This window comes from Mus pahari, chromosome 8 (genome assembly GCF_900095145.1).
Source record: "Mus pahari chromosome 8, PAHARI_EIJ_v1.1, whole genome shotgun sequence".
In the NCBI taxonomy this organism is placed as follows: Eukaryota; Metazoa; Chordata; class Mammalia; order Rodentia; family Muridae; genus Mus; species Mus pahari.
In genome coordinates this window covers 36,501,970-36,518,211 of record NC_034597.1, presented here as the reverse complement: position 1 = coordinate 36,518,211, position 16,242 = coordinate 36,501,970, and the positions used below count along the sequence as shown (strand labels likewise).

Below are 16,242 nucleotides of genomic sequence, written 5' to 3'. Positions count from 1 at the left end.
TTTTTTTTTTTTTTTTTTTTTTTTTTTTTTGGCCTGTATTTTTAATTGACTTACTTATATTTTCTATTTATAGAATGTACTCTAAAAACAAAACAAACAGAATTGTCAGATAAGCTCAAAGTACCTTCCTCCTGGAGCTAAATTGTTTTATATTCAAGTACCTCCAGCATTCCTGGGGCCACAGCCAGCACATAGGCAGTTGTATTGTGCAAGCCCAGTATGCTAACGATAGACGCCAAGAGTCTGCCATTGTCCTGTGGTAGCAAAGGAATGTGTAGGCCCTCCACATCTGAGTAGAGATGGTAGATGCTGTCAAGACTATATTGTTTGTTTTGTTTTGTTTTGTTGGGGTTTTTCTGTTTTCGTTTTTTGAGATCCGGTTTCTCTGTGTAGCCCTGGCTGTCCTGGAACTCTCTCTGTAGATGAGGCTAGCCTTGAACTCACAAGATCTGTCTGCTTCTGCCCCCTGAGGGCTGGGATGAAAACCATGTAGCACCACTGCCTGGCAACTGTTCCAATTTCTACATAAGTAAAAATAGAAATCAGGAGCTGCTAGATTTTGGTAAGCAGGTTGGCAGCTGAATATATTGGGAGAACAGCAGCTGAACTGCCCTGGCTATTGTGGATATTGAGGACATGTGAAAAGCATAATCGCCATAGAAGATGGCTGTATTTGGAGGAAGGACGTCATCTGAGGGAAGAATTATTTTCAGGAACCTTAATAGAGCAATGAATTCTACATAGCTCAGGTCAAAACAAAATATTTGATGTAACTTCTAATGCTTGTCCCAAAGCTATGCAGATTTCTGGTAAGCAGCACTGAGTGTGGAGACTTAGACAATGGCTAATACATCAGTGCCACCTCCTCACAGCATCAGTGCAGACCACAACTGGCTTTGTTCATAATAAGTGCAAGTACTGGCTAGAAAATGTACAGTTATATGAAGAGTATTCCATTTAATAAGGAAAGGGTTAAAGACCTGAGAAAACTCCCCAAACTTTAGGATCAGATGTCTTACATGGCATTGTAATTAGCCAGGATACTACATTCCAGTAACCAACATTGTTTTATGTAGTCATTTTGTTGGGAGATGTTGCAGGAAATATTGTAAAAGACCGGCAGGCTTCCCCACTGCTGCTGGCTACTCTCTGCCCTGACAAGGTCCCGGGCTGCTGTCTCTAGACCAGCTCATCAGCCGCAGTGTTCCCCACGTGATTCAGTTCGCTGCCTCAGTGCTGCCCATACCCTCTTAGCTATCATCCCCCTGTGGTTGGTGGTTCCACCTTCTATTGTAATTAACAACTCAGATTTATATATCAATAAATTCTCAATTCACAAGATGTCCACACAATAATTTCAGAGCCAATTGATAATGAATGATACAAGCTGTTCACCTGGATCAGACAAGTTATCCCAATTATTCTATTGCTATATGATACTCATAACTACCTGTGGCTATTTTTTTTCATGTAAATGAAAGACATTCCATTTTATTTTATTTTTTCCATGAATACCTTTTTATTAGATATTTTCTTTATTTACACTTCAAATGCTATCCCGAAAGTTCCCTATACTCCCCCCCCCCGCCCCCGCCGCCCTGCTCCCTTACCCACCTACCCTCCCACTTCATGGCCCTGGCGTTCCCATGTACTGGGGCATATAAAGTTTGCAAGACCAAGGGGCCTCTCTTCCCAGTGATGGCCGACTAGGCCTTCTTCTGCTACATATGCAGCTAGAGACACAAGCTCTGGGGTGCTGGTTAGTTCCTATTGTTGTTCCACATGTGGCTATTTAAAACCACGCAGATCAGGCTCTTCTTCCTATCTGTCCACCTCTATCTTGGCTTTTCCTCTCTCTCCTGTCCTCTCTGCCTCTCCACCTCTCCAAGTCTTAGCTCCACCACTATTTTCCCTGTCCAATCACAAGCCTCCTGCTACACTAATATTTAAATAATTGGACAGGGAAACTCCTGCCACAGGAGATGCCAATGTAATTATATCTGAATAGCTAGAAATTAATTTTCTTTAAAGTGAATTTGAATTAAGTACATGTTTTGTGCACTGAAGTGACAGGTTCTTTATTTGACTGGGTCCGATTTGTTTTGGTAACTAAGCTTAGCTATTATATGCTCCTTTGCCTATCTTGTCTTACTAATGCTTGACAGCTTACAGTGAACAGCACAGTAAAGTCAGGTGTTACATTGCACAGGTCCCAAAGGAATCAGAGCATTTTAGAGTCCAAGGCCTATGTGTGCTGTAGCCACAAAGAAGAGTTATCACCATTGCCCAGTCCTGGATACTGTTAGGAAAATAAAAATGTTCATGGGGTCACATTTTTCTGCCTTAACAGAGAAATGTGTGTCTGGAGACCTAAATCATAGCATAGGATTCGCCTTTCTCTTTGTGACTTCTGGTGTGTGTGTGTGTGTGTGTGTGTGTGTGTGTGTGTGTGTGTGTGTGCGCGCGTCTGTTAGTCATAGCACATGTGTGGAAGTAGAAGACTACCTGCTAAGGATCAGACTTAGTCCTCAGATTAGCAGTAAGCACCTTTACCCAACTGAGCCACCTCGCCAGCCCAGATGCCTTTTTCCTCTAATAAAACATTATAAAAGATAGTTTTGTGGAAATGGTATATTAACTAACAAACATGTAATGGCTGAAGGAAGCCTCTGTGTGTGTCTGTCCCCCTAAGATGCTACAGTGCCTCGTTTTGAAAGCTGCTGTAGTAGTGGCTTAAACACATGGTGTGTGGCTCTCTGAAGTCAGTGATAAGCATCTATTTTGTGACCAGGAAGAACCATAAGCAAGCGCCACAACACACATGTGCTGTAGTGAGCATGTGGAAGTCAGAGGATAACTTGTAAGAATCGGGTCTCTCCTACAGTGTGGGGCCTGGGGATGGAGCGCGGGTTCTCAGACTCAGCAGCAAGCGCCTCTGCCCACTGAGTCATCTCCCTAACCTATATTTATCCAGTTTTCTGTTGATAGGCCATGGTTTTTTGTTTTATTTGCTTTTTATTTTTAATTAACACTGAGTATTGGACTTTGCTGTAGCATTCTCACACGAACTCAGTGTGGACCGATCCTTCTCCTCATTTTTCTCCACATCCCTATTTATGTCCTCTCATCACGTGTGTCATTTATGTCATATGTGTCATATGTGCTTACACCCCTAGTGTTTTGCTTTCCACCTTGATATGGCATGTGTTCTATTGCCTTCTTACCACCCTCCGTCAAACCCTCTTTCCTTGTGTTCATGGGCCCTTTCTAGATTCCTGCTCTCTATGCTCACTCCCACATAATTGTTAGAATCACTATGGGAGAGAACATGTAATATTTGCCTTTCTAAGCCTGGTTTACTTTACTTAAAATATTTTCCAGTTCCATTTTCCTGCCAGTTTCATAATTTTGTTTTGCTTTACAATTGAATACAATTGCATTGTGTGTCTGGACACATTTTTACTATCCATTTGTCTTGATGGACATTTAAGGTGATTAAATTTTCTTCCTATTATGAATTAGAACAAAACAAATATGGTCATATGAGTATCTCTGCAGTCCTTTTGATATATGCCAGGAGTGGTATAGCCAGGTCATATGGCAGTTCTATTTTTAGTTTTTGAATTTTTGAAAAACTTCTGCACTGATTTCCATAGTGGCTGAAACCAGTTTATATTCCCACCAGTGGCAAGACTCCCTTTCCCTATATCATCGCCAGTGTTTGTTGTTTGTTTGTTGATAGTATAGCCACATATTGTCGTGCTTTCCTTTCTATTAAGTACAACAGTACTTGAGTAAATACCTCGGCATGTTTCTGTAAATACATTCTAGAAATACAGTTGCTCTATAAAGATTACTAATATTTTGGTTTTTTGAGAAATAGCTGAGCCAGATATGGTGGTACACACTTGTATGCAATCCTAGCATTTGGGGAGGGGAGGCAGGATAATCAGGAGTTCAAGGCCACCTAACTTCAGCTAGACAGATTTGTGGTCATCCTGGTAGACTACATAAGACACTGTCTCAAAAACAATCTGTACTGTTGACATTTTGAGCCCAACACGTCTTTGTTGGTGCGAAGTAGAAAGGAAGAAGCTGGATTGTATAGGATTTTCAGTAGCATCTTTGGCTCCACCCACTGAGTTCCAGTTAGCAGAGCTATCCTGGGACCAAGTCTTTAACAAATGAACCCTCAGCAAACATACACTGTACCCAAGCCTCAAGTCCTTCTGGAGATTCATTCCTGCTTTAATATTAACAGCATGCAATTAGTGAGTTTGTCTGATGTGTTGACATTATTTGGAATCAGTTTAGTGGTAGAAATAAGCAAGCCAAGAACATCTTATAGCTGTCTAATGTTTGGTAATCCATGACAAGCACTTTAACCATTATAATAATTTCATTCCTGGCTGGTTAATGGCTCATCTGGTAAAACTGCTTAACACTAAGTGCAGTCTCCAGAGCCCCACATGTGGAAGGGGAGAACTCACTCTGACCTTTACCTGTGAAGATGGATGGATGGACAGATGAATAGTAGATAAAGTCCCGTTTTAAGCCAAAGAAACAACAAAAAGTACAAATTATATTGTGATGATATCATATATAACTTCTAACAGCTAAGCTGATCTATATACTGCTGTAAATTAGGAGTTTACTTCCTTCAGAGGAGTGTCTGCATGGTGGCGGGGAACCTTCTGTAATGCTCCCTTAGTCTGGGTATTAGCGCTATGTGATTGGTGTATTTTTCTATATACCTATTATTCTTCAATGAGTAGTTCACCCTCTAAAATCTGACCGTTCTTATACTTAGAAGGTAGGCAGACAGTTGTTTGTTTCCTCAAAGAATTAAGTACTAAAAATGAATGTGTTAATGGTACTACGGCATATACCAGCTAATCAGACAGGCACACTCAGAACTGGGGAAAGCCCAGTGTAGTTTTTCTCTGCCAGCCACTAGGACAATGCTAATACCTCCCTCAGTAACATCTTACATGTGCTATTGAAGTAGCTCTTCATGTTAGTTCCTCTTTCAAGCACCTGAGATGCAGGTGGACATAGCACTTGCACCCCAAGATTCCAGAGAAACAAAGAAGGCTAAGCAGTCAGACTGTACACAAAATAAACACAGGCCCGTAATCCCAGCATGTACAAGGAGGAAGTGCAAGGGCATTCTCAGCTATATAATGAGTTTGAGAGCAGCCTGGTATCCTGTAAATCCCTGACTCAAAAAAAAAAAAAAAATCACTTAAATAAAAGTGATCAGAACAGAAGCAAAGTATATGTGAAATGTCATAAAGAACCCTTTACTTTGTATGGATAGGTTTTAATCTAATTTTTAAAAATCTTTAGTAATTTAAAAGAATATGTTCAAAATAAACACTGACAGATCTGTATTACTCCAGTAGAATCATAGCTAAGGGAAGGACTTATGAAAAGGTAAAGCTAATAGTTAATTAGATGAAAGTAGGTAGGTAAGAACAACCTATGAACATGTAAGCACATCCCAGGAACAGTGTACACAGAATAGTCAGATACCCACCCTGCACATGCGTGTGCGCGCACGCGCGCGCGCACACACACACACGGAAGTGCCCTGTTGGTGTGAAAAGTACCAGGACCATCAGTGACCTCTTCTGCACTCTACAGCCTACCTTGGTGCCTGCTTTATGGTAATACTCAAAAGTTGTGTGAATATATGTGAAATAAATGAAGAGGCAGTCTAAGGGAAGGTGGTTAGGAACTTTTCTGAGAAGCAGTGCAGAGCCAGAAGAGAATTTGAGTATTGAAAAAAAAAAACAATTATTTTTGGCAACCATAAAAGGTGGATTAGGTTTCTGAAGAGATACTCATGTGTGCTTACATAGACATGTGCTGACAACTAAGTGTTAGCAGGGTGGTGGGACTGTTGGCAGATTTGACACTAGGAATTCCAGGCTTCCATGGCAGCTTCAGAAACTAAACAAGCACAAACCAAGACATCCTGATGAGTAAGAGATGATTTGGAAAGTCATCTGAACTTTCTGTTGTCTGGTCACTGGTGGTGGTGGGTGAATGGGTACATGCCCATGTGCACACATCCAGAGGCTGGACTCTGTCATGCTCTATCTTGTTCCTTTGAGATGGATAACTGACCAGCAAGCCCTGGAATCTGCCTGTCTCCGCCGACCCCAGTGCTGGGGTTCCTGGTACCTGCGATCACACCTGGCTTTTATTTATATGGATGCTAGACACTCAGCTCAGCTCTTCATGCTGGCCATAGCAAGCACCGTACTCATAGAGCCCAATGTGAGCACGATTTTTGAGATATGGTAAACAGTACATAGTGTTGAGCAGTAGTTGTAAAAAGCAGTTAGGACGAGGTGCCTTGGATAACTCCAAGGTTTCTGCCTTGAGTGACCCACCTAGAGCAGCTGCTGAGCAACACAGCGAGAAGGAACAGATGTGTATGGTGGTGTATTTTGTTTGTTTTTCCCTGGAAGTCAATGTGTTGGGTGACTATTTCATGACTCGACACAACTCAAGAACCTGTGATTTTGGTGAGAGAAGGCTAAGCAAGTGCCTTTCCTATCTGGAAAGCTACATTGTATAGTTGAAAATAGCTCTCTAAGACTCTGTGTGCACTTGGGAAGCTGGAGAAATAATTAAGATTAGAGTTAAGATTAAATAAGATAAGCTACTTGATTTGGAAGGTAGTAACAGCTCTCTAAACCTCAAATGCCCTACATGTCCTCACACATACACAGACACAAAGTCCAGAATGGGCCACATACCCACAGCTCACACCTGCACCAAGGGGTATGACTCTTTAATCACACACACACACACACACACACACACACACACACACACACACACACACACAGCAAATTACAGCAGTTACTGTCACTGTTGCAGACCTGTGAGTGCACAGAGTGGCCACACAGCAACCTAAGAGACTGAAGAAGAGAGGAGTGGGAAGAGAGATTAACACAAGCACAGACAAAATTATCCACAGATCCAGTGTGGGTGTGGAATGAAGAGCTGCAGGCAGTCATTGGAAGGGCATCCTCACCAGACATCTGTGTCCAATCCCAACTGCTCAGCCCTATGCATATGTACACATGAGCAATGGTAAACGAACTCAACAAACTCTGTGTGTATGTGTGTGTGTGTGTGTGTGTGTGTGTGTGTGTGTGTGTGTAAAACAATGTTGAAAGGAGTCATTAATTTGACAAGAGTTGAACAGGGAGAAGATATAATTCGAATGAAAATATAGTATTCATTTATGAAAATGTCATACAGTAATTAAATAAAAAGTTTGACCACTTAAAGCATCAACTATCCATGTAGAGAAAATGTCCCAGCACCAGTCACCAGTGCAGGCGTAGGATTGTAAAGAAGGAAGAGAAGGAGGAAGAAAGTCGGGGTGTGGGTCGGGGTGAACTCGTGGGAAAGGAGAAGGGCAAAGAGTCCCCTAAAGACAAACATTCTGACGCTAAGACAAAGCCTAACCAGCAAGAAGTGTAACAGGATTTTATTGAATTTAGTAAAGAAGTTTGTGCTGGTTGGTTTTGTCTACTTGAACAACCCTACATGTATCTGGGAAGAGGGCATCTTAATAGAGAAAATGCCTCCATCAGTTTAGACTGTAGACAAGTCTCTAAGGCATTTTCTTGATTAATAATTGATGTGGGAGCGCCCAGGTCACTGGGCAATGCCACTGTTGCCCTAGGTTGTATAAGAACGCAAGCTGAGCAAACCAGAGCAACAAGACAGTAGGCCTTTGTTTCAGTTCCTACCTCGAGTTCCTGCCCTGAGTTCCCTTGAACTGTAAGCTCTAAGGTGAAATAAACCCTTTCTTTCTCAAGTTGCTTTTGGTCATGTTTATCATAACATAGAAACCTAAGCCAAAGTTGAAGGGAAGGTAATACATTAACTACAAGCTATCCAAGGGAGCGTAAATTCAAACAACAACCTTCTAAGGGCCATTGATAAAAAGGAAGATAACCAAGAGTGTGAAAGTAGGATACAGAAGCAAGGGAGGGTCTTAGGAGGTAGGATGCCACAGCCAACCATTGGACTGAGCACAGGGTCTCCAGTGAAGGAGCTAGAGAAAGGACCCAAGGAGCTGAAGGGGTTTGCAACCCCATAGGAGGAACAACAATATGAACTAACCAGTACCCTAGAGCTCCTAGGGACTAAACCACCAACCAAAGAGCACACATGGTGGGACTCATGGCTGCAGCTGCATATGTAGCAGAGGATGGCCTAGTCGGTCATCAGGGAGGAGAAGCCCTTGGTCCTGTGAAGGCTCTATGCCCCAGTGTGGGGGAATGCCAGGGCCAGGAAGCAGGAGTGAGTGGGTTGGTGAACAGGGGGAGGGGAGAGGGGGTGGGAGAGGTTGGAGGGGAAATCAAGAAAGGGGGTAACATTTGAAATGTAAATAAAGAAAATATCTAATAAAAAAAATCTAGATGACAAGAGTTTCAATAAATTCTTTCAATTAAGATAGTAAGTAGGGCTAGTGAGATGGCTCAGTGGGTAAGAGCACCCGACTGTTCTTCCGAAGGTCCGGAGTTCCAATCCCAGCAACCACATGGTGATTCATAACCATCCATAACAAGATCTGACACCCTCTTTTGGAGTGTCTGGAGACAGCTACAATGTACTTACATATAATAAAATAATAATAATAATAATAATAATAATAATAATAATAATAAAAGATAGTAGGTAATCTTTTAAAGTAAAATGAAAACTAAACCAAAACCCAGAAAGACTACATATATCCCAAAATGTAATATTAAAATTTCATTAACTGGGGCTGGTGAGATGGCTCAGTGGGTAAGAGCACCCGATTGCTTTTCTGACGGTCCGGAGTTCAAATCCCAGCAACCACATGGTAGCTCGTAACCATCCATAACAAGATCTGACCCCCTCTTCTGGAGTGTCTGAAGACAGCTACATTGTACTTACATATAATAAATAAATAAATCTTTAAAAAAAAAAACCTCTAAAAAAATTTCATTAACTTTAAATTAAAAGAAAAAGAAGGTAGGATGCAGAAGCAAGGGAGGGTCTTAGAAAGTACCCAGTGGAAAGTACAGGCTGGAATACCCACTGTGGAAAAGCCAAGTCAGCCCCATGACATTAGAGTTTACAGATCAACTGTAAAGGGAGGAAAAAGTCACAGTACTAAGAAAGTTAGGACCATGTTCTGGGAGGATGGAAATGGACCTTTTAGAACTTACGGCCCTTCCAGTACTGGGTGAACAGATTGAATATACACAACAACATACCACAAACAATTGTATTTTCAAGAATAAAGCAGTATTGGGAAAATAAGTATAATTGTTATGTCCAGACAAAGGGAATATTAAAATAGAATAAAATAATTAACTTATTATATATATTATAATAAGTGTGAAGTCATAGATGCCATTTAAAGTAGACTGGCCAAGTGGTAAATTTAAATAAGCAAAAAGATGTGCCTAGTATTCCTAATTGCTAGGGAGGTGGGCATGGAAATGCTCCATAGGGAAAGTTTGAATAATAAAGCTGATAACTATAAAAGAACAAAGAGTTGGGTTCAGACATATTAATTGTATCAATAAACAATTGAAAAGAAAATTTTACATGGCTTTATCTGCAAAGCCCAATTCTATGAGTATTTGAGACACATGTAGCCCAGTGATGTGAAAGGGAGGTGCAGATGCCACAGCCAGATGGAAAGAAGAAAAAATTGACTATCAGCCTCAATAGCAAAAGTAAGCTCAAGCCCCACCCTCCCCAATAAGAATAAGAGTGGACTTACAGCACGATAAGTCATAGCTCAGTGAGGTTCTATGTTCACTGTGTACACCTAATACAGTGAGACTCAGTGCCCAGAATCACTGGAGAGAGACTAGAAAATACAGGAGCATCCCAAGAAGCACAGGAAAGGAGCCAGGGTGGTGAAAGCCAGCGTTCCAAGGCAAAGGCAAAGGGGTCCTCCAGGTTCAAGGCCTGGGCTAGCCAGGGCTACACAGTGAGATTTCAACTCGAAAAACAAAATGAGTGTTAGAAACCTTTTACTAGGAATCAGCTCAGCTCAGTGTTAGGGTTGCACACATGCACTGTTTGTGCCTCCCCCTTCCCCTTTGAAGAGAAAAGGTATCCATGGTTCATATTGATATTCCTCATTGAAATTTATAGTTACAGAGGTTTTCTTTTTATATTTTAATCTCTTTTGTGTTAACATTCTAAGTTCTAGTTGTCAGGTCCAAGGGAAACCCCCAGTTCCCAAACTTCAAAAGACAGTCCAAATTATCAAGAAATGAACTCAACCTAGACTATGGAAGGCTTTCTCGTAATTAGGTAAAAGCCAGCATTTCTCAGGAATTTGTGGAACTGATTCCCATCTGCCAAAAGGAGCCATTTCCCATACCCCTGGCAGAAGAGACAGTTGACTGTGGCCCTATCAACATATCAGGTGTATCAGCATATCAAGGTCCCTGGAACTACACGTGTAGTGCCTCTCAGCCTGTCGAGGTTCTTGCTAGCTTCCAGGTGCCTCTGGCTGTTCTCTCATGAAAATTTTCTTTCTTTTATGAACAGTAAGACATGGAGTGTTCATGTCATCAGTTTATATACTAATGATATTCACAGAATTAATGAATTCATCAAAGCCGACAGCTTCAAATGAGCTGTGTTGTAATGACTAACAATGTGACTATTGCTGAAAGCTTAAGGCATGTTTGTATGTGTGTTTGTTCATGTGTGTGTGTTCTCATTTATTTGTTTCTATTTGCTTCTACTTTTAGGGTAATGTTAACTTCAGTCTGACCAGTCTTTGGCTTTGTGGGGGTTATTGTTTGTTTTGTTTTAACTTTCTGCTGTTACTGAGAATTGAACCTAGGACCTGGTGTTGTTCTGCAAGCACCCTGATGCTATGGTAAATGCCACCCTGGTTTTGCTTTTTTTATAAACAGTTTTTGGATTCAAGATGACATGTTGCAATATGACCTACAAAAAGCCCATCATTGTGTTCACAGTCTCTAGACACTATGTCTGGAATGCTACCCTGATAAGCTTGAACTACCAACAAAACATTATCAAAGCCCTTAACCTCCACACCTGGCTTACACAGAACCTCACATATATATACAGTTGCTCATCTGTCTTCCTAATGATAAAGCAACCTTGTAATGTCTAGTCTGATTTAATCTTGATAACCGGAAAACCCTCCAGCAAGTGTAGTGGGTCACACCTGTCCTCACACTCACGAGGCAGAGGCCGGGGAATAACGGCCAGAGTGAGCCACTGACTGACTGAAACAAGCAGAGAAGGTACATCTGGCTTGAAGTCTGCTTTCTCTACCTTAAATGATTCTGTTCTGTCATAAAAGCCTGCTTGGGGAATGCTAGTGTGCCTCCCTATGAGAGGCTGATCTTGTGATCTCTCTTTTCAGAAGCTGATAAAATACCAGTAATGCGTGGACAGTGGTTTATTGATGGGACGTGGCAACCTCTAGAAGAAGAAGAAAGTAATTTAATTGAGCAAGAACATCTCAGTTGTTTTAGGGGTCAGCAGATGCAAGAAAATTTTGATATTGAAGTGTCAAAATCCTTAGATGGAAAAGACGGTAAGATGACCAGTTAATGCATTTGATATGTTCTATGAAAGTAAGTTGTCGATACAGTTTTTTAGTGTGTTCTATAAACGTAAGTAATTGATAGTGCTGGTAACTCTAGTAATAGAGCTTATTAAATATGATGTTGCCTTGAGATGCTAGCAATCAGGCCTGTGCATGTTAGGCAAATATGCTACCACAACTATACCCACAGCTCTAAAATTTGTTTTTTAAAAACACTTTACTATTCTTAAATTTACAACTGCTATGAATTTCTGAATTATTTTACTTAGTATATATATTTTATTGCACAATACTAGCACAATTTACCATATAGGTACAAATGTTTATATTATACTCAGAGTTAGTCATTTGGGGCAATTTGAGTTATCACAGAAAGTAGAACTTATAAAACATTTCTTGCTGTCATAAAAGGCAGTTTTATTAATATCTTAATAATCTTTTCCTGAATTTTAAAAGCCAGAATTGCTTTTATGTTATCTTTTAATTATCTCTGGAAGATAAATACAAGTTTCTAATTTAAAGCAAGCATGCTCCTTAGTTTATTCACTCAGAAGTAACTTTGTTTCAGCCATTAAGAACACTATAGACTAGCCAAGATTGCCATGTTTTCAGTATGTGTCTGAATCTTGAATAAACCTCAGAATGTGTGGTAAAGTTAAAACCCTTCTGTTATTCCATTTGCTGCAGGCAGTGGGATCAACTACTCTGGTGAGTATGATGCACAGGCAGCTTAGACTGTGGGTGCTCAGTGTTTCTTCCTCCACGCTTGCCTTTATGTGGGAGGCTTTTGGCTAGCCCTGCCAAACCTAGTGAATTAAAGTACAGCTTGAAAAACCATTTTCTTTACCCCATAAAACCTCTCTGAAGCCAAGAAGCCCGCCCAGTATTGATCAAGTAATTCACAGGATGGGGCTCCTCACTGTTCGCAGGCCTTCACACTGTTTCTTCTCTTTTGCTCATTTTTTCCTCTCTACTTCTGTTTTCTTTTTTGTTGTTGTTGTTGTTGTTGTCTGTCATCTCTCTAAACATACGTATAGATACATACATTGGTCACAAGAAAAGAAGTATAGCTCTACCTTGATTTTGTCTCCCCAGTTAAGATGACTGGGGAGGCTTGTGAAAATCCAGCACTTCTATAACTCTTTTGTAATTTGCAAGTACCATGCTCTTGAGTTTTAAATACATTATCTTGGTTTCTTGATCTGTAGATTCCAACATTTCCTTATTTTGCTGTTAGATTTAGGCTAAAGGTTTTACCCACCAGTGTAGAGAAAAGATTTCTCTATAACTGTGGCTGCAGGTAATACTTTAATAACTAGAGAAATAACACGTCACTCTTGTGCAACAAAAGTGTGATTTGAAGGTAAGGAATGGTCTCTCACCACTACTACTAGAACCGCCACACGCCTACCTCAGAATGTCTGAAGGACAGAACTTTTGTCATAAAACAATGTCATCGCTACTAGACAAAGCGGAGTTGAGGGATTTTTTTTTTTTCTCTTCAAGTCTTCTATCTCAAGAGTGACAATTCATATACCAAACATAGTTTTGTCAACCCTAGCCAGTACTGTTAGTGCTTGAAAGCTCGCAGGGAAGATAGCACGCACATAGAAGGGAGGTGTTCCCACCTCACTGTCCCTCCCCTTTGCAGTCGGCTGTGTCATCGCCACACCACCGGCTCACAGTCATATTCACAGTCAAATTCATTTTCATGTAAAGTCACCACCCTGCCTTCTCTCTAAACATTGAATGTAACAAATACTTCAGTCCTCCTCAAGCTGCCCAAACTTACTGTGCCTGAGGACACAGTTTATTTGTATGAGTAAGGTTTCATAGGCTTCTCTCTGTCCCTGTCTCTCTGCTTGTCTCTGTTCTGTTTGTATCTCTCTCTCTCCTACCCTCTCTCCCTCTGTGTGTGAGACAGACAGCAGGCAGGCAGGCTGGTAGATGGACAGACAGACAAAGATGGAGAAGAGTAAGATCTAAATCTCAGCTACTGTAACAACATTGTATGATGTCTTTAAGATCCACATAGAGTAGTAAAATTCTAATTAGAAATAATCATGTTAAGGCAGACACGGTGGTGCCAGCCCTCAACGCCAGCCTAGTTAGTAGTCTATGTAGCAAGTTCCTGGGCAATTAGGACTACATAGAGAGACCCTTCTCAAAAAATTAAAGAGAGGGAGAGGGAGAGGGAGAGGAGAAGAGAGAGGGGAGAGAGAGAGGAGAGGAGAAGAGAGAGGGGAGAGAGAGAGAGAGGAGAGAGAGAGAGGAGAAGAAGAGAAGAAGGAGGAGGAGGAGGAGGAGGAGGAGGAGGAGGAGGAGGAAAAGAGAAAGAACGAGAAAGAAAGAGAACTATCTAAACTATTACACTGTCCTTTTTAGAATGAGTCCCTGAAGATCATTAGAAGAAATTTTTTTCTTCTTTTGAGACAGGGTCTCCTGTAATCTCACGTGGCCTTGAACTCTCCATGTAATTGAGGATGACCTTTAACTTCTACCTCCCAAGTGCTAAGATTACAAGCACACAACACTACTCTTAGTTGAAGATAAAAATTTTAGCTGTGTTGTGGCATAGGTAAAGACATCATTGTTAGTTCAATTCATCAAAAGTATAATTTCCAGCCCTTTTATGTACTATTTGGTATTATTCTAAACATATACTTGGAAGTTAAGATGTGGCATTTAACTTTGAAGATCCTGGGAAATTTTGTAGTGTATTTGAAAATTACAGGAACATCATGTACCCTCCAGAGAGCCACCATTTAAGGAAAAATACCTCAAATTTAAAATATTTAACAAAAAAAATATGTTCCTTTAGGTTGTTTTGGCTTTCTACACTTTTGAAGTTTTCAATTTTACTCCTTTTGGGGTGAAAAATATCCTTTTCACATAAATCTTTTCCTGTGTGATGATAAAGCATTGACTCTTCCTTTGTCAGGATTATTAATGCCTCCAAGTTGTGCTGGGCACTTTTGTGAGAGAAATATAAAGGCATCTCTCTCCCCCTGGAGTTCTCAGGATGTCTTAGAGAAGAGAGAGCCCACAGGATGGGTGCAGGATGGTCAGTGTGAGGCAGTTTGAGTAGGTGCCATGGGAGTTACTAACAGGCTCTCTGTAGCGTTGTCCAGTGTGTACAGTGTTTAAAAGTACTGGGAGCAGGAGCTCATTTGTACTTTAGGGAATTACAAAGAAACTAAGATCTTGCCTACAGGAGCATTAGGATAAACTACTACTTTGAATAGAATAAAAAAAGGACCTTTGACCTTGTCTGTTTAGAGTAGCTGTTGCCATAATGGGTTAGATATGTTTACGTTTTATCTCCTTTAGATTTTCATCCCAATGTCCAGATGAACATTGAATTAGATGATGTAACTCTGGAATAACTATAAAAGTAAATGAGCCCACAAAAAGATGATCATTATTCTGACTTAGATACTTGAAACTTAATTCTCCTCCCTCACCCAGTAGCTAGGAGAAAAATTGTGTGTGTGTCTGTCTGTCTGTCTGTGTGTACGTGTGTGTGTGTGTGTCTGTCTGTCTGTCTGTGTGTCTGTCTGTCTGTCTGTCTGTGTGTACGTGTGTGTGTGTGTGTCTGTCTGTGTGTCTGTCTGTCTGTCTGTACGTGTGTGTGTACGTGTGTGTGTGTGTGTGTGTGTGTGTATGTTTGTGTGTCCCTGTCCATCTGACTGTACTTCTATGCACCAGCTGGGGGCAGGAGCCTAACAGGGTCAGAAGAGGCATCACATCCCCTTGAACTGGAGGTACTGATATCTCCTGCCATGTTGGTGCTGGAATCCAAACCTGGGTCCTCAGCAAGTGCAATAAGTACTTTTAACCACTGAGCCTTCTCTCCAGCCCCAAGCCTAGAGAAATTTTACCTAACGTGGTTACTCTGAGTCCATCCATGCACTTAAGATGACTAATCTAAATAAAGTTATGCCTTCAAGTAAGTAATTCTGTAAACACATTTAATACTGGATTACAGTTTATCTAGGTATATATGGTAGTTTTAAAAAGGTGGCGTAAATGCATTAATATTGTGCATCACTCTGGCCGCAAAATGCATAACCTCTATCTAGTAGTAAAAAAAATCATAAGAGAGGCTGAAACTGAGGGCTGTTCTAACAAATAAGATGTGCCTGTTCTGTTCAGACTTGGTCACAAGCAGGAGCACAGGGGTGTAGACCTGCCTGTATTCCAGATTTGGGTCACACCAAGCGCTTGCCTCACATGGGTAAGGCCCAGGGTTAATCTCCACACAGAAGTCCTGGGTCAACAGTTAAAGAGCAAGGAGCTCTGATGCTACAGTATCACGGATGCTGTGAGCATCGCAGCTGTGGGAAGTGGGTAAGAACGTTGAGGTGCCAGAGTGGTGCCAGCATTCCAAAGACAGAGGCAGACTGGCCTCTCTGCGTGTGAGAGTGGCCCTGTTCCATCACAGACTGTCTGGCGGCTGAGGGTCCCCATCTTCTAGTTTGGAGTTACAATTTTATGATTTATTTTTTATCATTTTCTTTAATTTGCCTGAAGTCCAAGAAAGAGTGCTGGAGTTTTGCTGTAGTTAGCAAGTTTAAGATGCACGAGGCCACCTGCTTCCCCTAGGAGGAAGAGTTTTCCGGATCAGT

The 16,242-nt window shown here is 41.1% G+C and overlaps 1 protein-coding gene across 7 annotated transcripts in view; it reads left to right on the top strand.

Moving 5' to 3' along the window:
• Positions 1-16,242, top strand: part of Ddhd1 (DDHD domain containing 1) — a 67,094-nt gene that overhangs the window by 18,451 nt on the left and 32,401 nt on the right. For 4 of the 7 annotated variants that reach the window (XM_021203026.2, XM_029541521.1, XM_029541520.1 and 1 more), the window contains exons 2-3: positions 11,429-11,602; positions 12,302-12,322. In XM_021203026.2, the coding sequence (XP_021058685.1) occupies positions 11,429-11,602; positions 12,302-12,322 (195 nt within the window). The remainder of the gene's footprint in view (positions 1-11,428; positions 11,603-12,301; positions 12,323-16,242) is intronic. The other 3 variants (XM_021203027.2, XM_021203025.2, XM_021203024.2) reach the window with 1 other exon arrangement.